The following is a 26,206-nucleotide window of genomic DNA, read 5'->3' on the forward strand; positions in this document are numbered from 1 at the left end:
CCACTGAGGCTTTGTGAGACGCTCCACTTCTGAAGTGAAAAATGAAGTCTGTAAACTTGTGCTCCAAGCTTCTACTAGACATGAGGCCACTTAGGATGACTTTCCAGACTGCCTGCGCAAGCTCACCATGAAGAGGTAGTAATATTTGTCCACACCTGTAAACAGCCTGACACAAGACATCTGATCCAAGCATTGATGCTGAAACCTGCCAATCTCTGGGGTGAGACCTTCAAAGAACTGCTCAGCCTACGCCAAAATGGGTCAGCCTGTGTGAGGGCGCAGCAGTTCCCTCTGTCAGTGCTGCTGAGAAGAACCGGGTGCCTGGGGATGACGATCTAACTACTTTTCCCTACCACAAACTGATTTAAAGTCTGACATTTTCTGAGAATGAATGTGCTTCCCTCACAGCACTGAAACGAATTTTCACGTCATGCAGTAAGCAGGGAGGTACCGAACATTGTGCAGAAGCAGAGAGAAGGGGAGAGGGTGGGGGATCACTAACCCCATGCGATGAAGTGCAACCATCTTGTTCTCTATAGCGCTTTGCTGTTCCAGGAGGGTATCCAGCTCTTCCTGCACGACTTTCTGAAAGAAAAGGACGAAGGAAGTCTTGTGTGACTTCAGCTCTCCTCCAGGCCAGCAACTTATCGCAGACCCTACCTCCAAGTCAAGGACAGCTTAGCAAGGCGTTAGCACTTCCAAGAGCTCATATGACCAATAAATCCTTCCTAAGCTCTCATTTTAATCCTGTAAACTTTTGCATTTTTGCCATTTGAAAGCATCAGTTATGCAAACCTCATCACGCAACTTTTAAGTCAGATAACCCACAAACTCCTCCGCTGGCCGAGCTTTCAATGCACGAGGACCCTGAACCTGCGGGCTGCTCAGGATTCAGGGACACCGGTTCCGTGGAGGCGACACCGGGCCCGAGGGACGGCTGAGCCCGTATTTAACGTCTCTGCAAAGGATCCGGACGACTAGGGGAGCCGTGACCGCGAGGCACCCGCTCTCCTCGTCACCACAGCAGCGGGCCGAAGGCGGCTGGAGCAGCGAACACCGCCGGGGTGCCGCGTCCCGCACCCCGCGGACCGCCCCAGCCCGCCCCGTCAGCAGCCGATCGCCGCCGGCGGCCCTGCGGCCTCCCCGCCGCCTCACGGGCCCGCCCCACACACACCTCCTCGTCACACAGCCGGCTGTAGGCGGCCTCTAGGTCCGCCAGGTCGGTGAGCGACTGGATCCGCTCCATGGAGAGGGCGGAGGCGGCCGAGCCACCTCCTTCTCCCCCCGGCGCCCTCGGGCCCGGCGCCGTGGCCGCCGCCATCTTGGGGTGCAGCTGACGCGGTCGATCCCACCGTGAGGCCCGTCGGGGCTGCCGATGGCGGTGCCTGAACGTTTGCGGCCGCTCGGCTCCGCGTGGCAGCGCGGGAGGCTCGCGCTCCCCCGGCGCTCTAGCTAGCAGGCGGCTGAGGGTTTTTTCCGGAGGCTCTTGGTACGGGGAGCGGCCGCCATCTCCCCGTGATCATTCAGGCACCGCTTCGGGCAGCCTCCCCCGCCACACGGCGCGCGCGCGCCGGGCCTCGCGGAAAGCCCCGGCGAGGAGGCGCGGGAGGGCAGCGCGCAGGCGCGGGGCTCATGGCGGAGGGGTCCGGTGGCGCGCCCGCCTAGGCAGGAGCAGCATCCGCCGCCATCCGCCTCCATCTGGACGGTAAGGGCGGCCCCGCCGCGCCGCGCCCGCCCAGCGGCGGCCACTCGGCTGGGGAGGCGCGGTATGGGCCGCCATTTTGGCGGGGGGGGGGGGCGGCCGCAGGCCCCACCGCCGCGGGCCCCCTCGGGGCCTGGCCTGTGGGGGGGCGGCCGGGCCGGGCGTTGGTCCGTGGCCAGTTCCCGGAGCCTGCGGCCCTGCTCGCCGCAGGGCGTGGGGAGCCCGCCCGTGGTGCGAGGCGGTGCTGGGCTACGAGCCCTGGGAGGGCCTGGGCAAGGCTTGGGGCGGCGGAGGGCTGGTTCCCCTGGCCTGCGGCCTGCAGCACCCGGCGGAACGAGTGCGTCGGCCTGTGTGCAGGTGGGGTTCCCTCCCGCGTTAGCCCCGGGGAAAGGAATCGACGCCGGCGTTCGCTCTAAGCTGTTGTGGGTAGCTTGGCTCGTGTTAAATGAAACGGCGAGATCGGCGAGGTGTAACGGCGTAGGGCACCCCTAGAGGGATTGCCTAACTTTGGTTTGGTTTCTGAACAACTAAAACCGTAAGAGAAGTAATTAGCTGGAAGTCCTGATCAGTTATGCGATAGTAAGGAGCGCAGCTGACACTCGGCAGTCTGGTTAGCTTTGGGAGAGCCTTTTGCCTCGTAGTATTAATAAATACCGAATAACTTTAGCTGGGTGGCAGTCAGTCTTCTAATGTAAAGTGATATATGCAGACAAACAAGAGGGCAGCGGTTCTTTGTGCCGTATGGAAGGCTTTGGTTTTGCGAAGTGCGTATTTTTGTTCTACTTGTTGCAGACTCAGTGGAGCTACGATAAGGTGAAGCGAACCCGTTGCCAACATGTTTCTCTACAACCTGACGTTGCAGCGTGCCACAGGCATTAGCTATGCTATCCATGGCAATTTTTCAGGTAATTTTCTCGTCCTTTTGCGCTTCTTGGCTTGAGCTCTTTTGGGTAGTAGAGGAAAAAATATGTTTGTCCTTTATTTGGTTTGGTTGCTGAAGCTCATCTGCTTCAGTATAGCATTAGTGTTTTGCTCATATGTTATCATTTGCTCTTGAGTGTGTTACTTGAGCTATTGTAACTTGTGGAGAGATCAAGAGAAGTTTGGCTTGATTATCTATAGATGTCATTCAGTATTTTGTCTACTTTCCTGGTCTGTTAAAAGATGCTCAAACAATAGCGGTACCTAATGTGATGAATTAGTTGCTTTGAATTCTTCCATGGTAATTGTAAAACTCTTTGGCATTTAGTAGTCATGAAGTTTTATCTTGTTTCTTATAGTGCTTCTTGAAGTTGCATGTTATGCTGTGTTGTTGCTAACTCTTCTTCATGTTTTGGGTTCTTTAGGAACCAAACAACAAGAAATCGTCGTTTCCCGGGGCAAGATCCTGGAGTTGCTCCGCCCCGATCCCAACACAGGGAAGGTTCACACCCTGCTGACCGTGGAAGTGTTTGGAGTCATTCGCTCCCTCATGGCCTTTAGGCTGACGGGTGGGACCAAAGACTATATCGTCGTGGGCAGCGATTCGGGACGCATTGTTATTCTGGAGTACCAGCCCTCAAAGAACGTGTTTGAGAAGATTCATCAGGAAACCTTTGGCAAGAGTGGATGTCGCCGAATCGTTCCAGGCCAGTACTTGGCTGTAGACCCAAAGGGCCGTGCCGTGATGATCAGTAAGTCAGTCTGTCGGCTTGTTTTCTCCTTATTTTTTTTCCTCCTGTCTTGTGGATATTTATTTTGGAGTGAGTTTCTGCCAGGTATAATTGGAAGTGTTTCTCAGGCAGTTTTGTTAGGCTATGAGACGTGTCAAGGAGAGTACAGGCATTCAGAATAGTTCCTTGACGCTGATAGAATTGCACAGATTAATTCTAATGCTGGGCCAAAACAATTTGGAAAGAGGCCAGCTTGCTTAGCGGTGCGCAGAGCCCTGAAGTGTGACGTCTGGGAGAGAAGTTGGGATTGCAGGCATCAGTGCGGCAGCGTAGTCAGTCAGCTCCCATAGCCTGAAATGATGTTATGAATTCACGTCTCTTCTCTGAGATGCATCGTGGAGATAGCTAGATGCGCTTCTGATCAGGCTTCGCAGGTAGAAGGACACTTGCATGATTTCTTTTTTAATCAGATTTACAGTGATGTGTCTTAGAGTTACTTGGTAAGTGAACTTTCTCAGTTTGATGAAGTCAGCTTTATGGGATGCTGCTTTCCTGCACGCTGAGAGCAGGGACTTGCAGTGATAGGTAGTTTAACAGCGCCCCTTTATATCAGGAATAACAATAAATAATACTGTTTCCTTTCTAACAAGTCTTGTTTTCATGGGTGAAACGGTAGCACAGTCGCAATTGTGCCATTCACGTTGATAGTTAAGGGTGATACATGTTTGTTATGTTGTGGATGCGGTGTATCGGGCAAGGATACTTTTTTTTAGTTAAAATATTTCTGAGGAAAGGTCTTCTTGCCAAATGGCTTTAAATGGTGGAACATCTGACTGCTTTTTTCAATTTGTTTTTGCTTCCCTGCAGTCTTTCATCTCTTGTGTGGTGGAATGAGTGAGTAGATCTGCCTGTAGCCATTGTAGATTGAACATTGGCCTAGATGGATCAGTCTTCGGCTTTAAAGAGCTGGAGTTGTCATTTGTGCTTGCAGCCTGAAACATTAAAAATGAGACATTTGAGGTTAATTGGTGGCACAGAGATAAATACCAATGGTGAACTTCAGCAGCAGAAGTAACACTGATGTTCTCTTGCAAAGTTTTATATTGATCTTGGAATGCAGGTATGATCAGCCTCTGTCACCGGGTAATGTGCTTCGGGTGCTCTTGTCCTTTCCTTGCAGGTGCTATTGAAAAGCAGAAGCTGGTGTATATCTTGAACAGAGATGCTGCTGCTCGTCTCACCATTTCCTCCCCGCTGGAAGCCCACAAGGCCAATACCTTGGTCTACCACGTGGTGGGAGTCGATGTGGGATTTGAAAACCCGATGTTTGCTTGTCTGGAAATGGATTATGAGGTGACAAGAACTTGGATCTCCCTCTGCTGTCTTTTGAGCTTTGTCGTTCCTCTTCTGTTGTTAGTCTGTCTGTGGAGGCGGGGAACGTTGGCTGCTCTTGCTGTCTGAGACAATTTTCGTTTGTCGCGAGCTTACTTGCTTTTTGTTTTTTCTTCAGTCAGAATAGGCAAGTCTCTTCTGTCTTGGTGATTCTTCTTAAATTCTTGCTGTTCAACTGCAAATGTGCATATTTTCTTCCTCTGAACCTTTTTTTGTGCATCTTCCAGCAAGTCGTCTTTTGGACTTCATTCTAATGTTACTCAAAACTGTTTCCCCATGTGTCAGCTTTGCTCCTCCTTTAATACCTTTCTTGAAAGACGCTTTCATGTGTTCTGTTTTAGGAAGCAGACAATGATCCAACAGGAGAAGCAGCAGCCAACACACAACAAACATTGACATTTTATGAACTGGACTTGGGTTTGAACCACGTTGTTAGGAAATACAGTGAGCCCTTGGAAGAGCACGGCAACTTCCTTATAACAGGTACTGCCCACATGGCCACTAAGTCATTTTCCCATGGATCTACTTGGTTCCCATTCCTCAGGGAAACAGAATCAATATGCTTTACATCTTAGGAGTTGTTTTGATGGTAGTCTGAGCCGTTAGTATAAAATAATTGACCTTGGAGTCAGGTAATGAGTGGTGATTCACACATGGAAATATGCAAGAATTCGTAGGTACAGCTGCAGTTTTGTCATGGTTTGACCCCAGCCAGCAGCTAAGCACCGAGCAGCCGCTCCCCGCTCTCCCCTCCCAGTGGGATGGGGAGGAGGATTGGGGAAAAAAAGTAAAACTCGTGGGTTGAGATAAGAACAGTTTAATAACTAAAACAAAATATAATACTAACTTACAGTAATAATAGTAATGAAAAGGAATATAACAAAAAAAAAAGAGAAAACCCAAGAAAAGACAAGGGGTGAACAATACAGTTGCTCACCGATGCCCGCTGACCGATGCCCGAGCAGCGATCTGCCCCTCCCAGCCAGCTCCCCCCCCCCGTTTATATACTGGGCATGGCGTTCCATGGTATGGAATATCCCTTTGGCTAGTTCGGGTCAGCTGTCCTGGCCATGCTCCCTCCCAGCTTCTTGTACATGCTTGCTGGCAGAGCATGGGAAACCGAAAAATCCTTAAGTTAAGTGCTACTTAGCAACAACTAAAGCATTATTCTCACACTAAATCCAAAACACAGCAGTGTACCAGCTACTAAGAAGTACATTAACTATCCCAGCCAAAACTAGGACAGGTTTGAAAGTGCTCCTCATCTCTCTTCTTTTAGATGTATTCTGGCTACTCTGTGGGTTCTGAAGCTGAGAGAGATTAACTGAAATTAGCTGGTAGCAGATGCAAAAGCGTGTCTTTTTAGGTAATGCATAGGTGCTGTTGTACTCTCTTGCACAGGTATCAGCACGGCTGATACTGCATCAGCTGATATGCGTTCAAAAGGCAGTAGATGAATCCATGGACTAAAAGCTCGCTTACAGGGATTGGATGCAAAGCCAGCCTAACACCTTCGACCTGGGACACAGCTGAGCCGCTGCAGGTTCCTCTCCAAGCGCAAAGGAAGCTAAGCTAGGAGAGCATCCTTGTATGCCTGCCCTGTCGTTGCATCTTCTGTAGGCAGCTGTCAGACACCAAATACTGGGCTGGATCTGACCGCTACTACTGTTTTGATGATATCTTTTGTTACACGGGGATCTCAACAGAAGGATTTTAAGAAACGTACTCTAAAAATGGAAGATATGTCAGAAAACCATCTGGTGGATTTCTTTGACAGCAAGCAAACATGCCAGTAACCCAAGGGTTGTGTTTAACTGACAAGTTGCTAATGTGGTATTTTGGGCATGTCGTGACTTTCTAGACAAGAGTAAGCCAGAAAGGATAAAACATAAGCAATTTGTCTGAAGCTGCACCCTTCCTTTTTCTCCTTCCTGGTCCCCTACTTGCGTCTGCCCTGTTCTCATGCTGACACAGGCAGCTGCACTCAGTCTTTTGTCTTTCCCTTCAATAAGAGCAGATTTGTATACGTAGGGTGATAAAGAGCACTGGAAACTATGTTGCTTTAAAGGAAACCAAAAGAAATGTTCTGCAGGCAGTAAGTCAGATCTGTGGTAAGGGCCTTTCTCATAGTACTACTTTTTTGTGTTTCAGTTCCTGGTGGTTCTGATGGACCTAGCGGGGTGCTGATCTGTTCTGAAAACTATATTACTTATAAAAACTTTGGTGACCAGCCTGATATCAGATGCCCAATTCCCAGGAGACGGGTGAGAATTTTGGGATTCCTACCCTTTTTTTTTTAAGATTATCTTTGTCAGTGCTAAATGAATGCTTGGTATTTGCCTTTCAAGGTTAAAGGTGTCAGGGAGGTTTTAAAGTAAGAAAAAAGGAGTTAAAAGTGTGTTGGCCTATCATCTACCTTACTGGCTGCATGTTAGCTGTGAGGGAAGACGGAGGTGGGCATAGCCTGAAGTGATGAGCTTGGTTCATGTCTCTTCTCTGAGATTTATGCTGGAGATACTCCAAAGACTCTGATCAGGCACCACGGTGGCGGTGCTGTCGGTGTAAGATAGGATTACTTGAGATGGTGAGTCATGGTTGCCATCGTGTCCCCAGGTGAATTCGACAGCTGATCTGTTGCATCTAAGGCTGCTTCCTCCTCCTTTGGTATTGCAAATCGTTGTGTTCTTTGACAGTGCTTTGAACACCCGCCAAGGTTCAGGTGCTCGAGAACGGCTGCGTGTGGATTGCAGCCCTTTCCTCCGTGTTTGGCTTTGATATGTGAGAGAGTTGTCTGGGGAGGAAGGAAAAAGACATAGGAGGGGGGGATGCTCAGGCACAGTGTCTTAGTGTCTTATTTCCTTCTGAGGCAGAGATGTACCAAGGGTAACTCTGGGCGTAACGGAGGGGATGTGCTTTGTGTTAAAAGCCTCCTCACGTACTGTCAGCTCTTAAGGCACCTGTGAAATGGAAATACTTCAGTCAGTGAAATCACGACTGCGCTTGCCGGGTAATTCCAACAATGACCTCCGCTTTCTTTCTTGACAGAATGACTTGGATGACCCAGAGAGGGGTATGATTTTTGTCTGCTCTGCTACACATAAGACCAAGTCCATGTTCTTCTTCTTGGCCCAGACAGAGCAGGGAGACATCTTCAAAATTACTCTGGAGACTGATGAAGACATGGTAAGTATCACGTGAAGAACAACAAAAGCATTCATTGAGAAGAGCCCTTAGTCAATTATTTTGATTCTCTAAAGCGATAAGTATTTAATATTGTGGTTTTAGCTGCATAATGGCATGTGTTTTACGTGATTTGTAATACAGTTATATCCACAGTTGTAACTCTGTTTACTCATATAGAGGCACAGCGCAAGGTTTGCAAAATCCTGTGAGAATTATGCTGTAGAGTCACTTGGGCATATTTTAGATGTTCTGCGGGTGGTCCTTTCTTCAAAAGATGTATTGTAAAGTGCGGTCCATGAACCTGCTAGAGGGCATTCCAGAAGCTAATTCTGGGGAACTTAGTTTCTCTTATCACAGTAGGTGCTCTCTGTTTCATCTCTTAATTGAGTATTTACATGCTACAATCAATCTTTTTGCAAATTGAGGTAGATAGCTTGGTACGGCTGATCCGTGAGTTGAAATAACAAGCTTGAAGTGGCTTGCTGCTCCTTGTCCCTAGTATTTTGCAATGAGAAGATCTCTGCTGCAGTGAATCAGCTGGGTTTTTTGAGTAAATGTTGAATGTTAGTTCCTCTTTCATCTACACATGTCGAATTTCGTACAAGGGATGATTGTGTAGCATCTTTAAGTGTCTTACGATTGTTCTTGGATGTTTCACCAGGAGCTATTGTGACCATATCAAATGTAGAAATTTGCTCAGGACAGTTAATTTTTCACGTGTTGGGGAATGGCTGGTGTTCAGTGAAGCAAATTTCTTCTTTCTTTTAGACAGCTTGCTATTTTCACAGCTGGTTTTTTCCAAACTGACTCAGTGTTACCAAAGCCAGAAAGTCTTAGAATAAAACAGGCAGCCTGACTTGTGTGTTCAAAATAGTCTGCTGGACTTTGATTTATAACCTGCTGCCCCAGGCTACTGATGTGGTTATGCTTGGCCCACTCTTTTGCTTCGTTTCTTTGGAGAGGATAGCTAGGCAGCTTTTTTTTATTAAATCGCACATGTAGAGCTCTAGTACTTTGCTGTCACGGTCACGTCTTCCTCTGTTTTCAGGTAACAGAGATTCGACTGAAGTACTTTGACACTGTTCCTGTCGCTGCTGCCATGTGTGTGCTGAAAACGGGGTTTCTCTTCGTGGCATCTGAATTTGGAAACCAGTGAGTAAACAATTTTACGTCAGCATTTTTCCCCTGAAACAGACTGTTTCTGTTCAGGACTGCAAACTGACCCTTGTACTTACTGAACATAAAAGACAAAACCTCTGTTTTAATGGGTAAATTAATGCTTTGTTCACATGGCTTGAGCAGAACAATTGGTTTAGACTATGACTGAATGGGGGAATTTTCTTGTTGTTTGAACCCAGATTAAGTATTATAGTGCAGAGAACAAAAGATGACATGCTGTTGCAGTAGGTTTTGGAAGAATTGAGCACTTGCAGTTCATACAGGGCCCATCATGTATACAGATGAATTATCTTTTAATTAGTTTGATCAGTTTTCATTGCACTTTTGTGTGTTATGGCCCACTCAGAAGTAGGTAGGGTTTGTTATCAGTAACTGTGGTCCTTTCCTTAACAGATGTATACTTGAGGGCTTTCCTAATTCATGTTGGGGGTTCTAGAATATTCTAAAGACTCAAGACATGACACACCTTTGTCGATGGCTTAACAGTGTCTAAGCGGGGGATTCACAGGAATGGGGATTAATACTTTTTTCTGACTGCATCTGCAGTCAGCCACCTGGGGGAGCTCCAGCCAGTTTACCAGAGCAAATCTGAATTCAGTTGCATAAACCAAGCGCTTGAGGAAGCCATGTTCATTTGAGCTTTATTAAAACCAGGAAGTAAATCAGTCTATCTTTCTGGTTTTATTTTTTTTTTTCCTCTGAAGTTTAACTTGATTGTTGTGATATTTAGGTTCATAAAATGGAATAGGGAATGCAGTTAAAAATAGCGAGGTGAGAGTATTCCAATAAAATAGATAACTGTGGCATTGCAGCCATTGGCCTTGCTCATGGCCTCAGCTGTCAGTTGGTGCTTTGGCTCTGACACAGGAATATCTGAAAGGCTCAAGGGTAGACAGAGAAAACACTGAAACTCTGGGATACCTTGCGAGTGACAGCTACAAATGAGAAGACTGGGGGGAGGAGGTTGTGGTGGGGCGTTTTTTGTGGGGTTTTTGGGGGTTTTTTTTGCAGGCCTCTGATTTCCTTTAAACATCTTGTCACCAAGAAGACAATCCATAAGGCTAAATTTTAATAGCTGTATAATGTAGGGAAGGATTTCTGTCCTCCCTGCTGCCTACTGAATATTTGGCTAAGCCTTTCTTAGAGAAGGCTACATGAGCTTTGCACTGAACATGCTGTTGCTCTTGCTTTCTGTCTCAAGTTACCTGTACCAGATAGCTCACCTGGGTGACGATGATGAGGAGCCAGAGTTCTCTTCTGCCATGCCTCTTGAGGAAGGAGATACGTTCTTTTTTCAGCCACGACCTCTCAAGAACTTGGTGCTGGTGGATGAGTTGGACAGTTTGTCTCCTATTCTGTGTTGTCAGGTACGTTGCCATCAGCAAGCTCCCGTTCACCGCATAAGTAAGTCTTTCTCATTTACAGAGGAATTGATCATAGATACATGATTTTTTCTTTGCTTTTCAGCAGAGTATTTGTGTGTAAGCAGAGTCACCAAAGCTACATTATCCTAGGTTTCCAGAAATACTGCTCTATACTAAATACTGATAGAAAAGCAAGTCTGCTAAATTCTCAGACAGCTGCCTAAGACTGATACCTGGCCTGGCAGCCTTTAATTCCTGTGGTGATAAATATATATCTGAACACAGGGTGTCAGCCAGCAGTCCTGTGCTTCTCCTCTGTTGACCATCAGACCAGTTCTTTGCTCTGCAGTGAGTTTGGGTAAAACTCGACATTGTTTCAGGGCAGCAGATGGTATGCCCTACGGCATCTTCACTGTTTTCGGTGTCTGAAAAAAAACATTCTTAAAGCAGTAGTGTGGCATATATAGTTTAGTTTCATTTTCTCTTCCTGTGGATATTGTTTGACTCTATTTCTCCACACAGATAGCAGATTTGGCCAATGAAGACACACCCCAGTTGTATGTGGCTTGTGGTCGGGGGCCCCGGTCATCTCTGAGGGTTCTAAGACATGGACTTGAGGTAAGACTTCCAGCACTTAGAAGAACAGCTTTAGAGGCGAGGACGGTGGGAGAAAATCCTTGAAATAAGGGTGCTGAAATGAAGGGATCCTCCTTTTGCTGTAGTCTGGACAGCAACTTTCTCTAGGCTTGCTTCTTAGAAGTAGAAGGTTTGTACTGTTTACTCGTACAGTCTCAAAGGCTTTTTGTTCAGTTGAGTCCAACCACCTGCATTTTGTCTCTTCTGATACTTGAGTTTATTTGAGCTGGAACATTCCTGGTGTCTCTGCCAGCTGCTGCTGCTGATCTCTTTGCTGGGGGTGGGTGACGTTGTTTTAAAGCTGATCATCCAGAGCTCTTATGTTGCCGTATCATTGCTGAATGTATTCTGCCCTGTAGCACATCTGACGTGGGGAGAGACCATCAGAATTGGGAATTATTAGCTTTCCTGTCCAGTTGTGGGAAAGCTTAAAAGCCGCTGGTGGTTTGGTGACTTACTGTAGTAAGTCTAAACATCTGTTTGCAAAAGAACCTTGTTCCTGTTTACTCTTAGGTATCTGAAATGGCCGTCTCAGAGCTGCCTGGTAACCCCAATGCTGTATGGACTGTGAGGAGACATGTTGAAGGTATGCAGTATTTTCCTAAAGCACAGGGAGGTGATAATGTTTTTTGGTGTGTTATGTTTGTTGGATTTTTTTTTTTGTTTTTCTGTCCAAGGAGATAGGAAAGGTGCTGCATGATGGTTGTGTGCCGTCCCCAAAAGTTGTGTTTTGAATCAGCAACTACCTGTTTGTACTTAGAAGCCGCCCTCTGGTCCCCTAGAATTGTCAGGCTTCCCTTTGACAAAGAAGCACCTGCCTGCAGCTGCATCCATCACCCAATGTGCTGCGTCAGCTGTACGTTTGCAGGCTGAAGCTGCTGAACTTCTCATCCTTTCCCACTTCCCATAAGTTCTTGCTCCGACATCAGCAGGCAACGATTATGCTTTTTGTGGGAGCGTACTCGCTATTCTTTATATGCGTGTTGACAACTACAGTAATCAGCTCTTTGTGAGAGAGTGGGATACAAATTACGGAACAAAGAAGATAAATCGGCAACAGTGTCTGTATTTTATTACTTCCCTCTATGCGTATCTGCAAAGAAAACAGTCTGTTTGGGCTAGGACATGCTCCCTATTCAAAAACCCAGCAGTGTATAGAATGCTGCTGATTCCAGGAAGGTCAAAATTTGAAATTGGCAGAATATACTGGATTGTGGGTTTGGTTTTGTGTTTGGGTTTTTTTTCCCTAATCTGAAATAATGGGTTTGCCTAACTAAAGTACAAGAGGAAATGTAATCCCTTGTCCTGCTTTTCTCTTGAGGGTGAGAACAGAGTTCCTCAAAAACACCTAAAAAACCCGAAATGAATCTATTCTCGGTACTGACAGTCTCAGTGATTATTTCCGAGGCAGTGCTTTGCATAAATCTCGCAAAGACTTGCTGTAGGTTTGTGCACTGGATATAGAAATGCCAGATTGTTGCAGTGGAGACCTTAGCCTGCTGTGGTGAGATGGTGTCTTGTTTTTAAGCAATCACAGAGTAGTGTGTCTTCCAGGGAGCCAGTAACCCTGTGGGAATTTCAAACATTGCTGTGGGATTTACCTTGCCATCTGAAACCTGCCATCAGTTCCTGTGCTCGTGTTCTGAGACTCATCTACTGCCTAAGCAGCATGGAAGGAACTTTGAGCACGAAGTGCCTTCATATTCCCCAGAAATAAAAGGGTCAGAAGGAGAGTATTTCCACAGTTCACATCAAAACTATGTGCTTTTCTTACAAGAGGCATTCCAGTTTTTTAGAGACAAACCTTTGCTCCTACCTTCTGGAAAAGGAGTTGGTAACATTTGCTTCCTCTGAGAGGTGAAGGCTTGTGACATCACCTTACAGTTTTAAAACAGTTTCTCTTGGAGTTCCAGAGGATGACGTTGACTTTTCAGGAGATGGAGGACCGTTGCTAACCTACATGAAACAGACCAGTCTTGCTGCCTCTTTTTTCCTCTTTCCAAATTCTCCAGGTTCCAGCTTGAAGATCTTCTCCATGATTTCAGAAAGGCTGGAATCTGTAGCTGTTGTGAACCATGCTACTTTTTGAATGCAGTTAAAAGTTATATGAAACCGATCCCCAAGTTACAACTCTCTGAATTCAGTAACGGTTTTAGTGGGTTTTAATCAGAAAGACTGCAGAACCTTTCCAACCACGTATCTAATCTCGAAACTGCCCAAGTGCTGGTTTTTGAGTGTTCAGTTTGCAGTGTCGGGCTGCCTGGCTCTGCCTCGATGCCACAGTGTGCGCGTGCTGCAAGGCCTCTGTAAGACACGTACAGGTTTGCAGCCTTCAAAGCAAATACTAACCTTGGCTGGTACGTGGTGATACACACTACCAATACCAAGCCTTTTTTTTTCTTCCGCAGGTGGCTGGTGGTGGAGGTGCTGATCACCACAGGTGTGTACCTACTGCTAGGGGCTACTGTACTGTCCCACAGGTTAACCGCAGAGAATCCCAAAATCATGGGGCTGCTTTTATGCTAAGCTTTTCAGTAAATGAATTCTAGAAGCTGTTGTGTAGTTGGAGATTGTTGCCTTTGTAGTTCAGTAGCCGAGGAGTAGAAGGCAACTCCCATTCCGTCTTACAGTCTTTGGGGAACAAAATAATCGACTGTGTCTCTGCAGAACGGTCAGCTCTTGCTAAAATCAGAGGTGTGCATTTTAGGGGTGTTTTCAGCTCCCTTCTAGACTGAGGATTGGCTCCCGGCTGCTTTGTACAGACCTCCAAGAGAAAATGATCAAGTGTGCACCTGTAGGTATTGCTGGCATGGGAATACCCCGTGGCTATGGGATGCATCTGCCCATCAGACAGAAGCGGATGGGATTTGGACCAAACGCTCTCTTGTAGTTGAATGTCGAGGTTTGGGGAGCTAGATAGCTGTGTGCTTTGCTGTGGAGATAGACGTGAACTGAGAGCTAACAGTCTGCATTCCCTACCAGGCACTCTTGCACGAAAAGCAATGTGCAGTGAGTCACAGCTGCAGAGTCTCCATGCAGTAGTAAACAGAAGCCCAGGAAAATGTGCTGTCATCCCGTCAGTATCTTTTAAGTGAGAATAATCCTGAACTTTGTCACTGCTCATCTGTTTGTTCGCTGAACTCCTCTGAGCTAGTGGTGACTGCATTTGTATTGGTGCAAATTCAGATGCTAGAGAGCGTGAAAAAACTGTGTTGGGTGTCGACTGGCGTATGGGAATGGAATTCTCATGGACTAACTCAAACTGAATCCATGACAAATAACAAAAAGGACAGTAGTATAGAGTTCATGGACTGAAATGTGATGTTTTCATAACTGGTCGTGACGTGTGCATGAAGCTGCAGAAAACTTGTAATGAATGCATAGGAGAATGAGTCCAGCTGTGGTTCTTCAGAGTCATTAAAATGTCTCTGTTACTCGCTGAAAGGAGCTAACTGGAGCAATTAGAACGGTAATAAGCGTCTCTGAAGTCTTGTGTCTGCATACAAAATAATGTCTATCTGTTCAAAACTCTGGGCAGCCTGATGTTATGCTTGGGATTGTACAGAACTAAGTAGTTATCTTTTCATATTAAAATCTATAGATCTTTTCTTTTTCTAACTGAGAATACTTCTCAGTGTGCCCCAGGGATTTAGTCCTCTTAATTTCAACTAGGCTGCTATATTTTCTAAACCAAAATTGTGTTATTTGAATCTAGATGAATGCGTCTTATTCACTGACTTAATTCTGGTAAATCAAACCCTTTATTTCAAAAGCTCCAGCAGAGAGGCGTTAAGCAACACTACTGGACTTCAAGCAAAAATGCACTTGTCACTATTATTGACACAGACCTAAAGGCACGCTCTAATATAACTGTAAGCCAGTGAAAAGAAAGAGCTAAAAAAGTGTTAAGAGGTAGGAATGAGTTTTCATTTAGAGCAGGACTAAGGGAATCTGTTTTGCTTTCAAATGGGAGTTCTTTGTCCTGCTCCAGGTCACATGGTTAAGCCTCCAGCTGGGACATGGTGGTTTATCATGAGAATGACAGCCCCCAGGGAGGAAGGCAGCAGCTCTCAAGAAGTTTGGAAAGCAACGATGGTCTTTGAAATGGAATTTTTAGAACATCCTGTCTACAGGATATTTATGAATTAAATGCTTAGTCTATGAACTGCTAGAATCTCCGTTTAAAGCGATCGAGGAATTCTTGTAGACTTCTGGTGTTGAAAAATTCATGCAAGTTTGTAGGAGAAGCTGCTATTTAGTGTAGAAAATAACCAGTGTGTAATGGTGTACGTCTTACTGAACTCTTACCATCTGCTGTTAACGTTAGAGAAATTCTCCTGTTAAGCCAAGTGTTTAAATAGTTGGTGTTACTAATCAGTTTCTGTGTGCAGGTTCAGTTCTCGTTTTCTCATTTCCCCAAGTGGACCCGCTCCTGTTTGTGGGATTCGGGGGCACATTGGAGGTTATAGGCTGTGACCACTTAATAGAGTAGTAACGGAGTTTATGCCACAGACCACTGTTGGAATTGCTTTAATTATACAAAGCTCTTCAGTTTGATCAGGGCTGTGGTCTGTATACCAGATGTTGGAGAGAAGAATGATGGTTTTTTTTCACTTGCATATTTTCAGCTGTGTGTAAGAACTTTGTTATAAACGTGATGCAGCAGGTTTGGCAACACCTCCCTCTAAACAGGGTGGATAAGAAAAGGATCAGTTCCTGAAGCATTTGTTTCAGTTAACCCAGTTCAGTTTCTTTAAGCTGCTGCATGTTATTTGCTGGCATCCTGTATTCATCCCAGTGAGAATTCTCTATTTTCTTTCTCTACTTAGAGAGTCATTAGCCACTTCTCCATGTCTCCCACATTTGCAAATTATGGAGAAGCTCTGCTCAAGGGCAAAAACTGTGACAGCTCTCTTTCTTACACCCTCACCTCCGCTAATTGTCTTGTGCTGTGGTGTGTAAGTCTGAGCTTTGGGTTGAGTTGGGTTAAAACGGTGAATTTTTTCTTTTTAAGAAACGGTACTTGCATGACAACAGCAGCAGAAGTGGAGTTGCTTCTCTGAGGCAATCTTATTTCTCCACTGAGGCTCCTGGCTCCATTTCCCAACAGACTTCATTGTTTCTGTTGCTTTTGTTATTCTGTTTTAATGAGACTCTCCTCTCCCCCTCTTTAATGCCTGTCACTTTCTGGAGAACGAAAATGGACAGCAGTAAACCAGGGCATTCCCTTTACCCAGTCCTACTACTCTAGTTTCCCACAAAGTTCCCCTATTTCCAAATGAGCTCTTAAGACTATTTTGATTAGCATAGCTCTTCCACGTCCAAGCTACTGGACTCTCCAAAGCTGTCCCCTTTGGGAGAAGCCAGCACTGGAGATAATAGTTGCAATACTGTCACTTATTCCAGTAGAAGTAAAGGTCAGTGTTTGCTCTGTCTTAAAAACGTAATTGTTTCTCATCCCAGGAGACTGTACGGGTGGCTGTGTGAATGTAAGCTAGTTGAGCTTCTGAATGAGGGTAGAGCAGGCTAACCCTGAGCTCCTCGGCTGCTGTGCACCCTAAGTGTTCTCTACAGCCTTTTATTAGAGATGTGGTCTTGCAGCCTCCTGTTTGCAGCATCCCTGGTGTGGTTTATGCAGATGAGTTCCATGTGTTCAGATTATTGGAGTAGAGCATTTCATTTGAGTTCATTGGGTGTTAAATCTGGATTCAGCTCCTCGTGTGAGGTGGGGCAAGTATCTTAAAGGCTTCTAGACCTTTTACTGTCTTTGAAAAAAGTAGGCAGGACTCTTGCTTGCCAGAATCCAGAGTATCGTGAATTGACTCTGTATCTGGATCATCATTTGATCCCTGGCTCAGTCTTGCATTGTTTGGAGTTGTTGTGGCTGGCTTTTGGACAGGGTGTCCTAGAATGAACTTGCACAATACTGCCAGCAGATGTAATTATCACAGGAATTCTGCTGAAGAGTAACTGCTAGACATATGTCAGACTGCTAATTTAGTTGGGAAGCCTTGCATTTATTTAATCAGCACCCTTTTTTCCCTGTCTCCCTTGACCAGATGAATTTGATGCCTATATCATTGTGTCCTTCGTAAATGCCACGCTGGTGCTGTCTATCGGAGAGACTGTAGAAGAAGTGACTGACTCTGGATTCCTGGGTACTACGCCCACCTTGTCCTGCTCTCTTCTTGGTGATGATGCTTTGGTACAGGTAATGGAAAGCTGCTTCTGACATGTCTGCTTATGTGTGCCACTCTTTGCTTGCTGCACGGCTGTGGTTTCTACAGTAGTGCAACGTATGTCATGTCTAAAGGTGTGAATTAGCAGAGAATGACACTTACTCAGCCGTTCCCTTTTTTATATCCTGCTAAGTGAAACTGGACCAGCTGAAGATGGTCCTAATCTCCTTCAGTGCACACTCAGTAGTTCCTTGCTGTAGTTCAAAGATGCAGTGCTTCCAGCTGGCGAGTGGCTTCGTGCTAGTTCAGCCTGTTGCATAGCTAATGGATCACCGCTGCCAGGAGCTTTTTCTGTGTCAGAATCACCAGTGAGATGGGAGTTGTGAAGGGATGGTAAATACAGAATTGATGTGACCTTTATTTCCTTCAGGTTTATCCAGATGGGATCCGGCACATCCGAGCAGATAAGAGAGTAAACGAATGGAAGACACCAGGGAAGAAAACCATTGTAAAATGTGCTGTGAACCAGAGACAAGTAGTGATAGCACTGACTGGAGGAGAACTGGTTTACTTTGAGATGGACCCGGTATGTATGCTGATGTTATGAATGAGTTTGGAAGAGCAAGGCAGAGTATGGGGCATGCCAGAGATTGATCCTTGATTAGACCTGCAGAAAAGGATTCTGTAGTGAAGCATCCTTCTAGAACGGATAGATCAAAGCCTTGCATATCTGGACTGTGTCTGTCTGAGTTAGATGATTTAATGGCTAATTAAAGTCTCTGAAGTTCGTAACGAAGGCTGGAAGTTGTGTCCTTGTCCTGTTGCTGTTCTGCTTCTTCCAATTGTAGCTGAAATAAGGCTGTAAAGAAATGGTTTAAAAAAAAAAATATAGAAAATCTAAGCACTATCTTTAAAAAAAAAAGGGGGGGGGAGGGGGGTCAGGAAGGTGTGGAGAGACAGTTTGGTGCTGTTCTGCCCCGCTGGCTAGTTAATGTGTCTTGTGTTTTTCTGTCTCAGTCAGGACAGCTGAATGAGTACACGGAGAGAAAGGAGATGTCGGCCGACGTTGTTTGCATGAGCCTGGCCAATGTTCCCCCTGGGGAGCAGCGTTCCCGGTTCCTTGCTGTTGGGCTGGTGGACAACACTGTCAGAATTATTTCCCTTGACCCTTCAGTGAGTAGCTGTGCTGTTTGTCCCTCTTCCATTGGCTTGAAATGTTCAGAAGGGTACTCCAGAGGTGGGCTGTGTCCATCCAAGCTGTCTTTCCGTATTCAGGTGGATGACCAGGAATTAATAGCTTGCACGGCTTTTCTCTGCTGGTTGGGAGGAAGCATGGCCCTTGATCCTAACCTGTAACAGATGCCTTTGTTTTATCTAGTCTCACCCATGCCAGGAGGTTCAGCTGATGAGATATGAAAGCATTTTCTTCTTTGTTTTGGTTTGGTTTGTTTTTTTTCCCTGTCTCACTGTTTATACCTGTACTAAAAGCAGACTCATTCTGCAAGCAGGTCAGCAGCAAACCAGCATTGTCATTGCTCTACCTGCAACAGATGAGTGTTCAAAGGATGACTGAAGTAACACTTTGCTCAGGTCTCTCCATGCTAAATAGCTGCAAACTGTGCTAGAACAGTTTGGAAGGATCCAGTTTATCTTCTCCAAACCCCAGGGCTGCTACCGTTCCTGCTTGCCAAAATCCACAGAGCCAGCGTCTATTGTGACTTTTTTTCTTTTTTCTGTGCTGAATACTTCTTTATGGAGATTTAAAAAAGGACATCTTTAAGCTCCTTAGATGGAGCTTGAATCCCCTCTTGCCATGCCAAGCCTTGCTGACTGCTGTGGTACCTCTTTTCTGTCTCCCACAGGATTGCTTACAGCCACTGAGTATGCAGGCCCTTCCTGCACAGCCTGAGTCGCTGTGTATTGTGGAGATGGGTGGCACAGAGAAGCAGGACGAGCTAGGGGAGAGGGGCTCCATTGGCTTTCTGTACCTGAACATTGGACTGCAGGTGAGAGGTGCCTGCCTGGTTCTGACAGGCGTTTCTTGGGGAGCATTCGCATGCAAGATGGATTGCTGTAATAGCCTTGTCATCATGCAGCGCAACACAAAGCCTGACTGTTCCCTCTTTGTTGCAACATGCTTAAGAACTGTGACTAGGGAATTCACTGTGTGACTTAGTAGAGGTGCAAGTTTCCCCATACATTCCTAGACTTAAGACTAGTCAAAAGACAGCATATTGTCCCAGACTTCATGTAGGACAAATTGTGCTTTTTCCCCTTCCAGAAAGAAGGCACGTTTTTAAAAGAAAAAAAAAAAAAAATTCTGGGTGAAATGTTGGGACAGTTCTTTAGAAACTGCCTGTAGGGCAGAGTATCAAAGAAGTAACTGCCCGCAACCACAGGCTCTGCTCTACTAACTGCTGTTACACAGCTTTTTGTCGCATCCAGTACTGACTCTATGATCTTTGACCAAAGAATGTTGTTTTGACAATTCAACATGTGGTAAAAATAATCAGAGCAGTCTAGGTTCTTTCACGTGCCTCGAGTTTGATGTCAGAATGCAAGCTCTTTTTAAGCAGTGTGAGTTTTTGGGTAAATGCTTTGTACCAAGAGGGATTAGGATCTGGAATCAGCCCTCAGGTTTTTTATGGCTTATGTGATGCACCAAATTTCTTGGTCTCTTTTTTGGCTTTTGTTTGTTTGTTGGGGGGGGGGGGGGGGGCGGCAGTTGGTCTGTTTGTGTGTTTTACAGTAATTCCTTTCTGCCCTGCAGGAGTATGCAGGAGCTATGCTTTTTAATATTCAGAGCCAATTCAGATACAGCTTGGTTGTAGAAGGGAGTTGTACTGGAAGCTAGGAAAACAAACACCTAATTCTTCAGAAATTGCCTCTCTGGTTTGAATAATGGCTGTAGCCAGTTATTTCTTATCTGTAATCTTGATCTAACTCTTTGGTTTGCTGATGTCAAGAATGGTGTGCTGCTGCGAACTGTCCTGGATCCTGTTACTGGCGATCTTTCCGATACCAGGACCAGATACCTTGGCTCACGGCCCGTGAAACTCTTCCGAGTCCGAATGCAAGGCCAAGAGGCGGTAAGTGAGGCGAGCTCTCAGAGGGGTGCAGATCCAGTCCCCAGGCGCAGCATGCCGGTTTTCCTTATCGGTGGGCAGGGTGGGGAAGCATCCTTGCAGCACAGCAGGACCCTCTGGGTAAGGGTGGGAAGTAGAATGACTTCATTATGGAGCTGCCTGGCTTGCAGCTTGCTCTTTCACAAACAGCCTTGTTCTTGTTGGTATTCCCCTTACTTCTTAGGAAGTAATGTGTGGTACTGCCCTGCCTTCTTTGAACTAGGACTCATCTGACCCATAGGCTGTGTTTGCAGCGTGTCTGGAAAGCTCTGAGCAGATTCTTGGGCTTAGAGACACTGAAAAATCTTGTCTTGCCTGCCTTAGTGCACAGGGGCAGGAAGAGCCCTGTGCAGAAATCTTACCCCTTGACTGCTTGATGCAGTTGATGGTTGTCTCCTGTGCCTGTTGAGAAGGGCTCAGCCAAGGGCTGGACAGCTGCCATGCATGGTTCAAGGAAAATATTTGCAGAATTTGGCATAGAGGGAAGAACGTGTTTCGTCAGAAGTGCCATTTCCAGCCCTTCTGATGTGGCACTGGGGAGATCAGCCACCCCCTGCTTGACTCATTTTTGGATGACACCTTCAGAGTTGAGAAATATTGCCGGTCAGCGTAGGGGGCTGGATTTGGGAATCTGAGCTCTGCTTTAATGTTGTGGTACGCTGGGTGAACCTCTTCAGCTTGCTCCTGCCGGTCTGCCAGCTGTAACTTGGAGATGAGGTGCTTTGCAGCTCTAGCAGAGAATGCTTATAGAATAGCTGAGTGCTTTTCTACTTTGAGACCAGACTTGGTTCCTTGTCTCACAATATGGGGAGAAAAAACATACTGCTTATGGCCAGTCAGTGATGGGCTTGGAGGAGCCTGTGAGTGTTTCAATGTAATTCCAGCTTTTGTTGCTCAGGCAGAAAGTAAGGTTGCACTGAAATTGATTTAGCCAAATGCGTAAAGCTGAAGAGTTTAGAAGTCCATTTGCTTCCTTTGTTTCCCTTAACTTGATTGATTGAAAATAGACTACTGTTTTTTTTTTTTTTTTTTTAAAGGAAATTTGACTTAGACTCTGAATCAGAGTGCTACAGCATTTGGATTGTGACAAAGCAGTAAATATTTTAAAAGAACTGTTCCCATTAGAACAGGCTATTGTTTAAAAAGAAAAAGAGATATGAAAGTACTTGTTGATCTTGGCTTTTACAGATAAAATAGTTTTTATTGCGCCTCAGTTTGAGTATCCGTTGTGTTGATAGTACTTTAAAGTTCCTCTTCGTGCCATATGCAATTTCCAGATAAAACTGTCCCTTGAAAGCAAACAGTATCTCTGAAGGTGTGCTCTGAGCTGGGTGGAGTCCACCCACAAGAATTCAATTGTTCTAGTGGGTAGGAGTCCATCACTGTACATTCATACATATTGCAAGGAGTGAGCTTGCCTCCATCCCCAGACCTGATAAATTTGCTGTGTTGTCTCTTTCCCAGGTGCTGGCCATGTCAAGCCGTTCCTGGCTCAGTTACTCCTATCAGTCGCGCTTCCACCTGACTCCTCTGTCTTACGAGACACTGGAGTTTGCATCTGGTTTTGCTTCTGAGCAGTGCCCAGAGGGCATTGTAGCCATCTCCACAAACACGTTGAGGTAAGAACTGATGGGGGAACACAAATACTTCTGGGCTGGGATGCTAGGCAGATGGAGGAGTGGTGAATTCTCACTGGACATTCAAAAGGCAAAAGGTAAAGTGACTTAACTTAAGAATTAAGGTCTTTTTGAGGTTATTTGATTATGGATAATGATTTGATAGAAGCACTTGGATGGGTTTCAGAAAACAATACAAGGATAGTTATGCTGTCAAAAAGAAATAGGGTGTGCTTCTCTGATTTGTATTTTCTAGCTTTTTTTAAATAGCAAGTGTAATTCAAGTTATCCTTAAATTCTCTGATCCTTGGAGAGGGAAGCTTTTAATAAATGTCAACCTATTGTGTATTAGGATCTTGTGGTTTGTGATCAGAATTGGCTGCTTTGCAGAAAATAAGCCATGTGATTTAAGAAGTCAGAGGCGTGACAGGGGTGTATTTGTTGCCTTTTTAAAGTTCAGCTTAGATATTAAAAAGATAAATGAAAATAATGGGCCGCAAATTCAGGAGCTGTGCTGTATGCACTTGAACAGGCGCTTTTTTCATATCTGTCCTCATTGAAATATTACAGCATTCATTGCTTTTAAAGGAGTCATTCTTTCTGAAGGGACTTGTGGTTTTTAGTCACCGAATGTCAGCAGAACTGGCATTTCAGCTGGCAAATCACAGGAGGAAAGAGTTGGCATTGCATTTTTCATACTGTTTTAACTAAAGTGCTCCTCTGAGGAGCATTTGATTATGTGTCAAAGTCTGTGTCACATTTAGATTCAGATGATGTGTTCCCTAAATGTGCGCTTTCCTTCTTCCGTGTGCTCGTTGTCCCTCTCGGGATAGACTTGCTTCAGCACCACTCAGAACGCACCCTGGGACAGTGAGAGCCCTCAAGTCAAGGACCTCGCGCTGCAGAGCACGCCTTTCCCACAGCATAGGCTCCCATTTAGGATGCTAGTTTTGCTCTGCTCTCTGGAGCTGTTTGCTAGTTGCTGTCTGGTCCAAGAAGGGTGCTGCTTGTCTCCAGCACTAGCCAGTTTCACTGACGTAAAGCTCAAATCCAGTTTTGTTCTCTTGGACAGTTGCTTTTGGACCTTGTTCAACACATGTCACATCTTTGTCCCCCAGGATTTTGGCACTGGAGAAGCTGGGGGCAGTCTTCAACCAGGTTGCCTTCCCGTTGCAGTACACACCCCGAAAATTTGTCATTCACCCAGAGAGCAACAACCTGATCATCATTGAGACAGACCACAACGCTTACACTGAGGCCACCAAGGCACAGAGGAAGCAGCAAATGGCCGAGGTAATTGGGGTGGGGGCCAGGTACAGACATCATCCGTTCTGCAGAGGGGACTTCTGCAGCTGGAAATCCTTCCCTGCTCACTAGTTCCCAGCTGCCCTTGCCTGCAAGTTTTTTGTGCCCTGTGTGAACGCAGGGGCTGAAGGGAGTGAAGATCTGCCTCAAAACACAAATTTCAGCAGAATACATACGCTACTTCCCAATGCTCCTTTCTTTGCATGTTATTATGGCAGGATTTAAGAACCACATATTGGAGGACAGTCATGCTTGTGTAACACCGTTCTCTGGGTTCTCTGTGACTGTTGGAGGGTGCTTGGATTTCAGTGGGTTATTTTCTTAATGTTGTTTCCATGGTTGTTGACTTGGAGAAATAGCTCCCCAGACGACTGCCCCTTGGGCAGGGCAGAGCTGACACTGCTGTGCTCTGAGCTGCAGAGGCTCCCTTGGGAATAAGCTCAGGGTGGGTGGAAGCTTTGGGAGTTGGTGGCTTTTATGTCTTCACAGGCAGTACCTTGCCCTGGAATACCTGGGCTTAGGGGAAAGAGGGAGGCTATATTCTACGCAGAGCATCAGCACGTCTGGAAAGGAAATCCACTGAGCTGTTCTTTTCTCCTGTCCTTTAATGTGCCATAGGAAATGGTGGAGGCAGCGGGTGAAGATGAGAGGGAGCTGGCTGCAGAGATGGCTGCAGCCTTTCTGAATGAGAATCTTCCCGAGTCCATCTTTGGTGCTCCCAAGGCAGGGAATGGACAGTGGGCCTCTGTTATCAGAGTGATGAACCCCATCCAGGGAAATACGTTAGATCTGGTCCAGCTAGAGCAGAACGAAGCTGCCTTCAGGTAAGAAGCATTGCCAGATGCAGGAAGAATCTATGCTTGTGATGAGTCTTAGGTGGTTTTTTCCTTCTTTTGCTCAGCTGTTACTGAGTTGAAATCCAGATGCAGCATGTTATCAAGAGACTGGCTTGAAATCCCAGAAGCGATTGCCACATGCTTAAAGCTTTTGTCTTGCCTTTCCTTCCCTTCCCTTCCCACCCTGATCTGTCTGCATGTGACACTAAGAGCTGGTGCTCTGGATGTGTTTGCTGGACCCCGGTGCTTAAAGAAGAACACGGGGATGCAAGTGACAGATAAGAGAGCTGGGAACAAGCGAATGTGCTGTTATCTCTCACTTCCCCTTCTCATCCAGATAAACTGAGCATAGATTACATGGAAAGGAAGTGTTAGAGGGACTGGAGGGGAAAACCAACACAATCACCATGAAGAAGAGCGAGTGCCTCAGCAGGTGAAGTGGAGTTAGGTCATGCTAGTCCAAAAGGCTGACTCTGTCCTATTTTGCCCAGGATTCCCAGCCTGGCTGAGCTAGGCACTGGGCAGGAAATAACACTGGAAGATGAGGAAGGTTATATGTACGTGTCCAAATTGGAACAGCCTTTGAAAAACAGCTCCCAGTGGAGCTTTGCGCATTGCTAGGCAGTGTCCAGCCTTTGAAAGCATAAAACTAATGCTTTGGGAATATGTGACAGCTAGAGCACATCTTTTTGGGTTTGTGGTTTTGTTTTTTTTTTTTTTTTATGGGGAGCGTGGAAGAAACTGGGGAGAAATCTGTGTTAAACATTTCTGCAGGGAGGAAGAATGACATCTGAAAATGAAATGTCAGTGCTGGAAGGTTGGGCTCCCGAATCTCTGCCTGGCTGGGTGCAAGTTGTGCTGTCAGGGAATCCAGTCCGTGTGTGCAGCGTTCGTTTGTGTCGTGATCACACTGATCTCCTGGCATGTCTTGTCATCCCCAGCGTGGCTGTGTGCCGGTTCTCCAATACTGGTGATGAGTGGTACGTGCTGGTGGGAGTCGCCAAGGACCTGATTCTGAACCCACGCTCGGTTGCTGGGGGATTTGTCTACACGTACAAGCTGGTGAATAGTGGTGAGAAGCTGGAGTTTCTGCACAAGGTGAGAGGGATGACTGGGTCGTTTACAGGCAGAGTGTTGGAATAGCTGTTACTTCACCCTGAATGCTGTAGTAATATTGCAGTACTCAATGAATCCTGGGCAAGATCGTCATGCTGATGTTACACACTGGAAGCAGCCTTGGAGAAAATAAGCTGCCTCCTACAAAATCATTTGGGACATCTTTTGCAGAGCTGAGGATTAAACACAGATCTCCTGAGAGCCCCAGTCCTTTGCCTTAGCTATAGTCTGATCCATCTAATTGGGTAAATGGGAAAGGAGCAGTGTTTTTCATGCCCCTGTTAGGGAGGGGAGAGAAACAGCTCTGTTTCCTTTTTGGAATATGACCTCAGAGAGCTGCTCTGAGCGCTTGTTTACGAAGTGAATTCATACTTGGGTCACTTGAGCCCGGGTGCTAAGGCTCTCAGTCCTTGGCTGGCCACATGAAGCTGGTGTGAGCTGTCGTCTTTCCTCTGCTGCTGTTTTGGTTGTGTGTAGAAATGATTAGTCGCCTAGTGACCAACTTGCTTGACAGATCTCTGGGGCTTTGGCAAGGGTGTCAGTAGAACTCCATTAAAACAAAATTCTGTTCTTCCCACGTGCTTCCAGCATGGCTGAGATTTGAGCAGATGAGCACGTGGAACGGAATGTTGTGTCTTATTCACTTCCTACGGTCCTGATGCAATGAGTGGGTTCTGTCCTGGACCAAGGCCTTTTCTGGTGCCACTGAACACCCACGTGGAAGTTGACAGAGCTGATGATGTGAAATAACTTCCCTTAGCCAGTGCAGCCAAGCTGGGAATGCTGTAACTGGAAGCTCTCTACATGTTCCCATTCTCTGCTGTGGCTGATCCTTTTGGATTGATTAGTGGTGGGAGATTTTTCAGCCCTGTCCGAGTTACTGGAATTGTGGGCACACTGTAATTGTTCAGATGTAACGCT

The 26,206-nt window shown here is 46.1% G+C and overlaps 1 protein-coding gene and 2 non-coding genes across 4 annotated transcripts in view; all 3 read left to right on the top strand.

Annotated features, from left to right (window-relative positions):
• The first annotated feature begins 1,630 nt into the window (after window positions 1–1,630).
• SF3B3 (splicing factor 3b subunit 3) overlaps window positions 1,631–26,206 on the top strand; it is a 30,960-nt gene continuing 6,384 nt past the window's right edge. The window contains exons 1-20 of one of the 2 annotated variants that reach the window (XM_050903851.1): window positions 1,631–1,705; window positions 2,495–2,607; window positions 3,049–3,375; window positions 4,535–4,707; window positions 5,088–5,229; window positions 6,898–7,010; window positions 7,792–7,929; window positions 8,978–9,081; window positions 10,310–10,475; window positions 10,995–11,090; window positions 11,622–11,694; window positions 17,168–17,319; window positions 17,718–17,873; window positions 18,305–18,460; window positions 19,150–19,293; window positions 20,254–20,376; window positions 21,877–22,031; window positions 23,147–23,321; window positions 23,952–24,157; window positions 25,111–25,267. In XM_050903851.1, the coding sequence (XP_050759808.1) occupies window positions 2,538–2,607; window positions 3,049–3,375; window positions 4,535–4,707; window positions 5,088–5,229; window positions 6,898–7,010; window positions 7,792–7,929; window positions 8,978–9,081; window positions 10,310–10,475; window positions 10,995–11,090; window positions 11,622–11,694; window positions 17,168–17,319; window positions 17,718–17,873; window positions 18,305–18,460; window positions 19,150–19,293; window positions 20,254–20,376; window positions 21,877–22,031; window positions 23,147–23,321; window positions 23,952–24,157; window positions 25,111–25,267 (2,826 nt within the window). In that variant the 5' untranslated portion in view covers window positions 1,631–1,705; window positions 2,495–2,537. Of the gene's footprint in view, window positions 1,706–2,033; window positions 2,060–2,494; window positions 2,608–3,048; window positions 3,376–4,534; window positions 4,708–5,087; window positions 5,230–6,897; window positions 7,011–7,791; window positions 7,930–8,977; window positions 9,082–10,309; window positions 10,476–10,994; window positions 11,091–11,621; window positions 11,695–17,167; window positions 17,320–17,717; window positions 17,874–18,304; window positions 18,461–19,149; window positions 19,294–20,253; window positions 20,377–21,876; window positions 22,032–23,146; window positions 23,322–23,951; window positions 24,158–25,110; window positions 25,268–26,206 lie in introns of those variants that run through there. The other variant, XM_050903853.1, reaches the window with a different exon arrangement.
• On the top strand, window positions 3,702–3,783 carry LOC127021355 (small nucleolar RNA SNORD111). Its single transcript, XR_007767202.1, has one exon. It is a non-coding gene; the product is annotated as a small nucleolar RNA SNORD111 (small nucleolar RNA).
• Window positions 7,207–7,286, top strand: LOC127021354 (small nucleolar RNA SNORD111). The gene has a single exon (XR_007767201.1). It is a non-coding gene; the product is annotated as a small nucleolar RNA SNORD111 (small nucleolar RNA).

The sequence above is a fragment of the Gymnogyps californianus genome, chromosome 12, assembly GCF_018139145.2.
Source record: "Gymnogyps californianus isolate 813 chromosome 12, ASM1813914v2, whole genome shotgun sequence".
Classification (NCBI taxonomy): domain Eukaryota; kingdom Metazoa; phylum Chordata; class Aves; order Accipitriformes; family Cathartidae; genus Gymnogyps; species Gymnogyps californianus.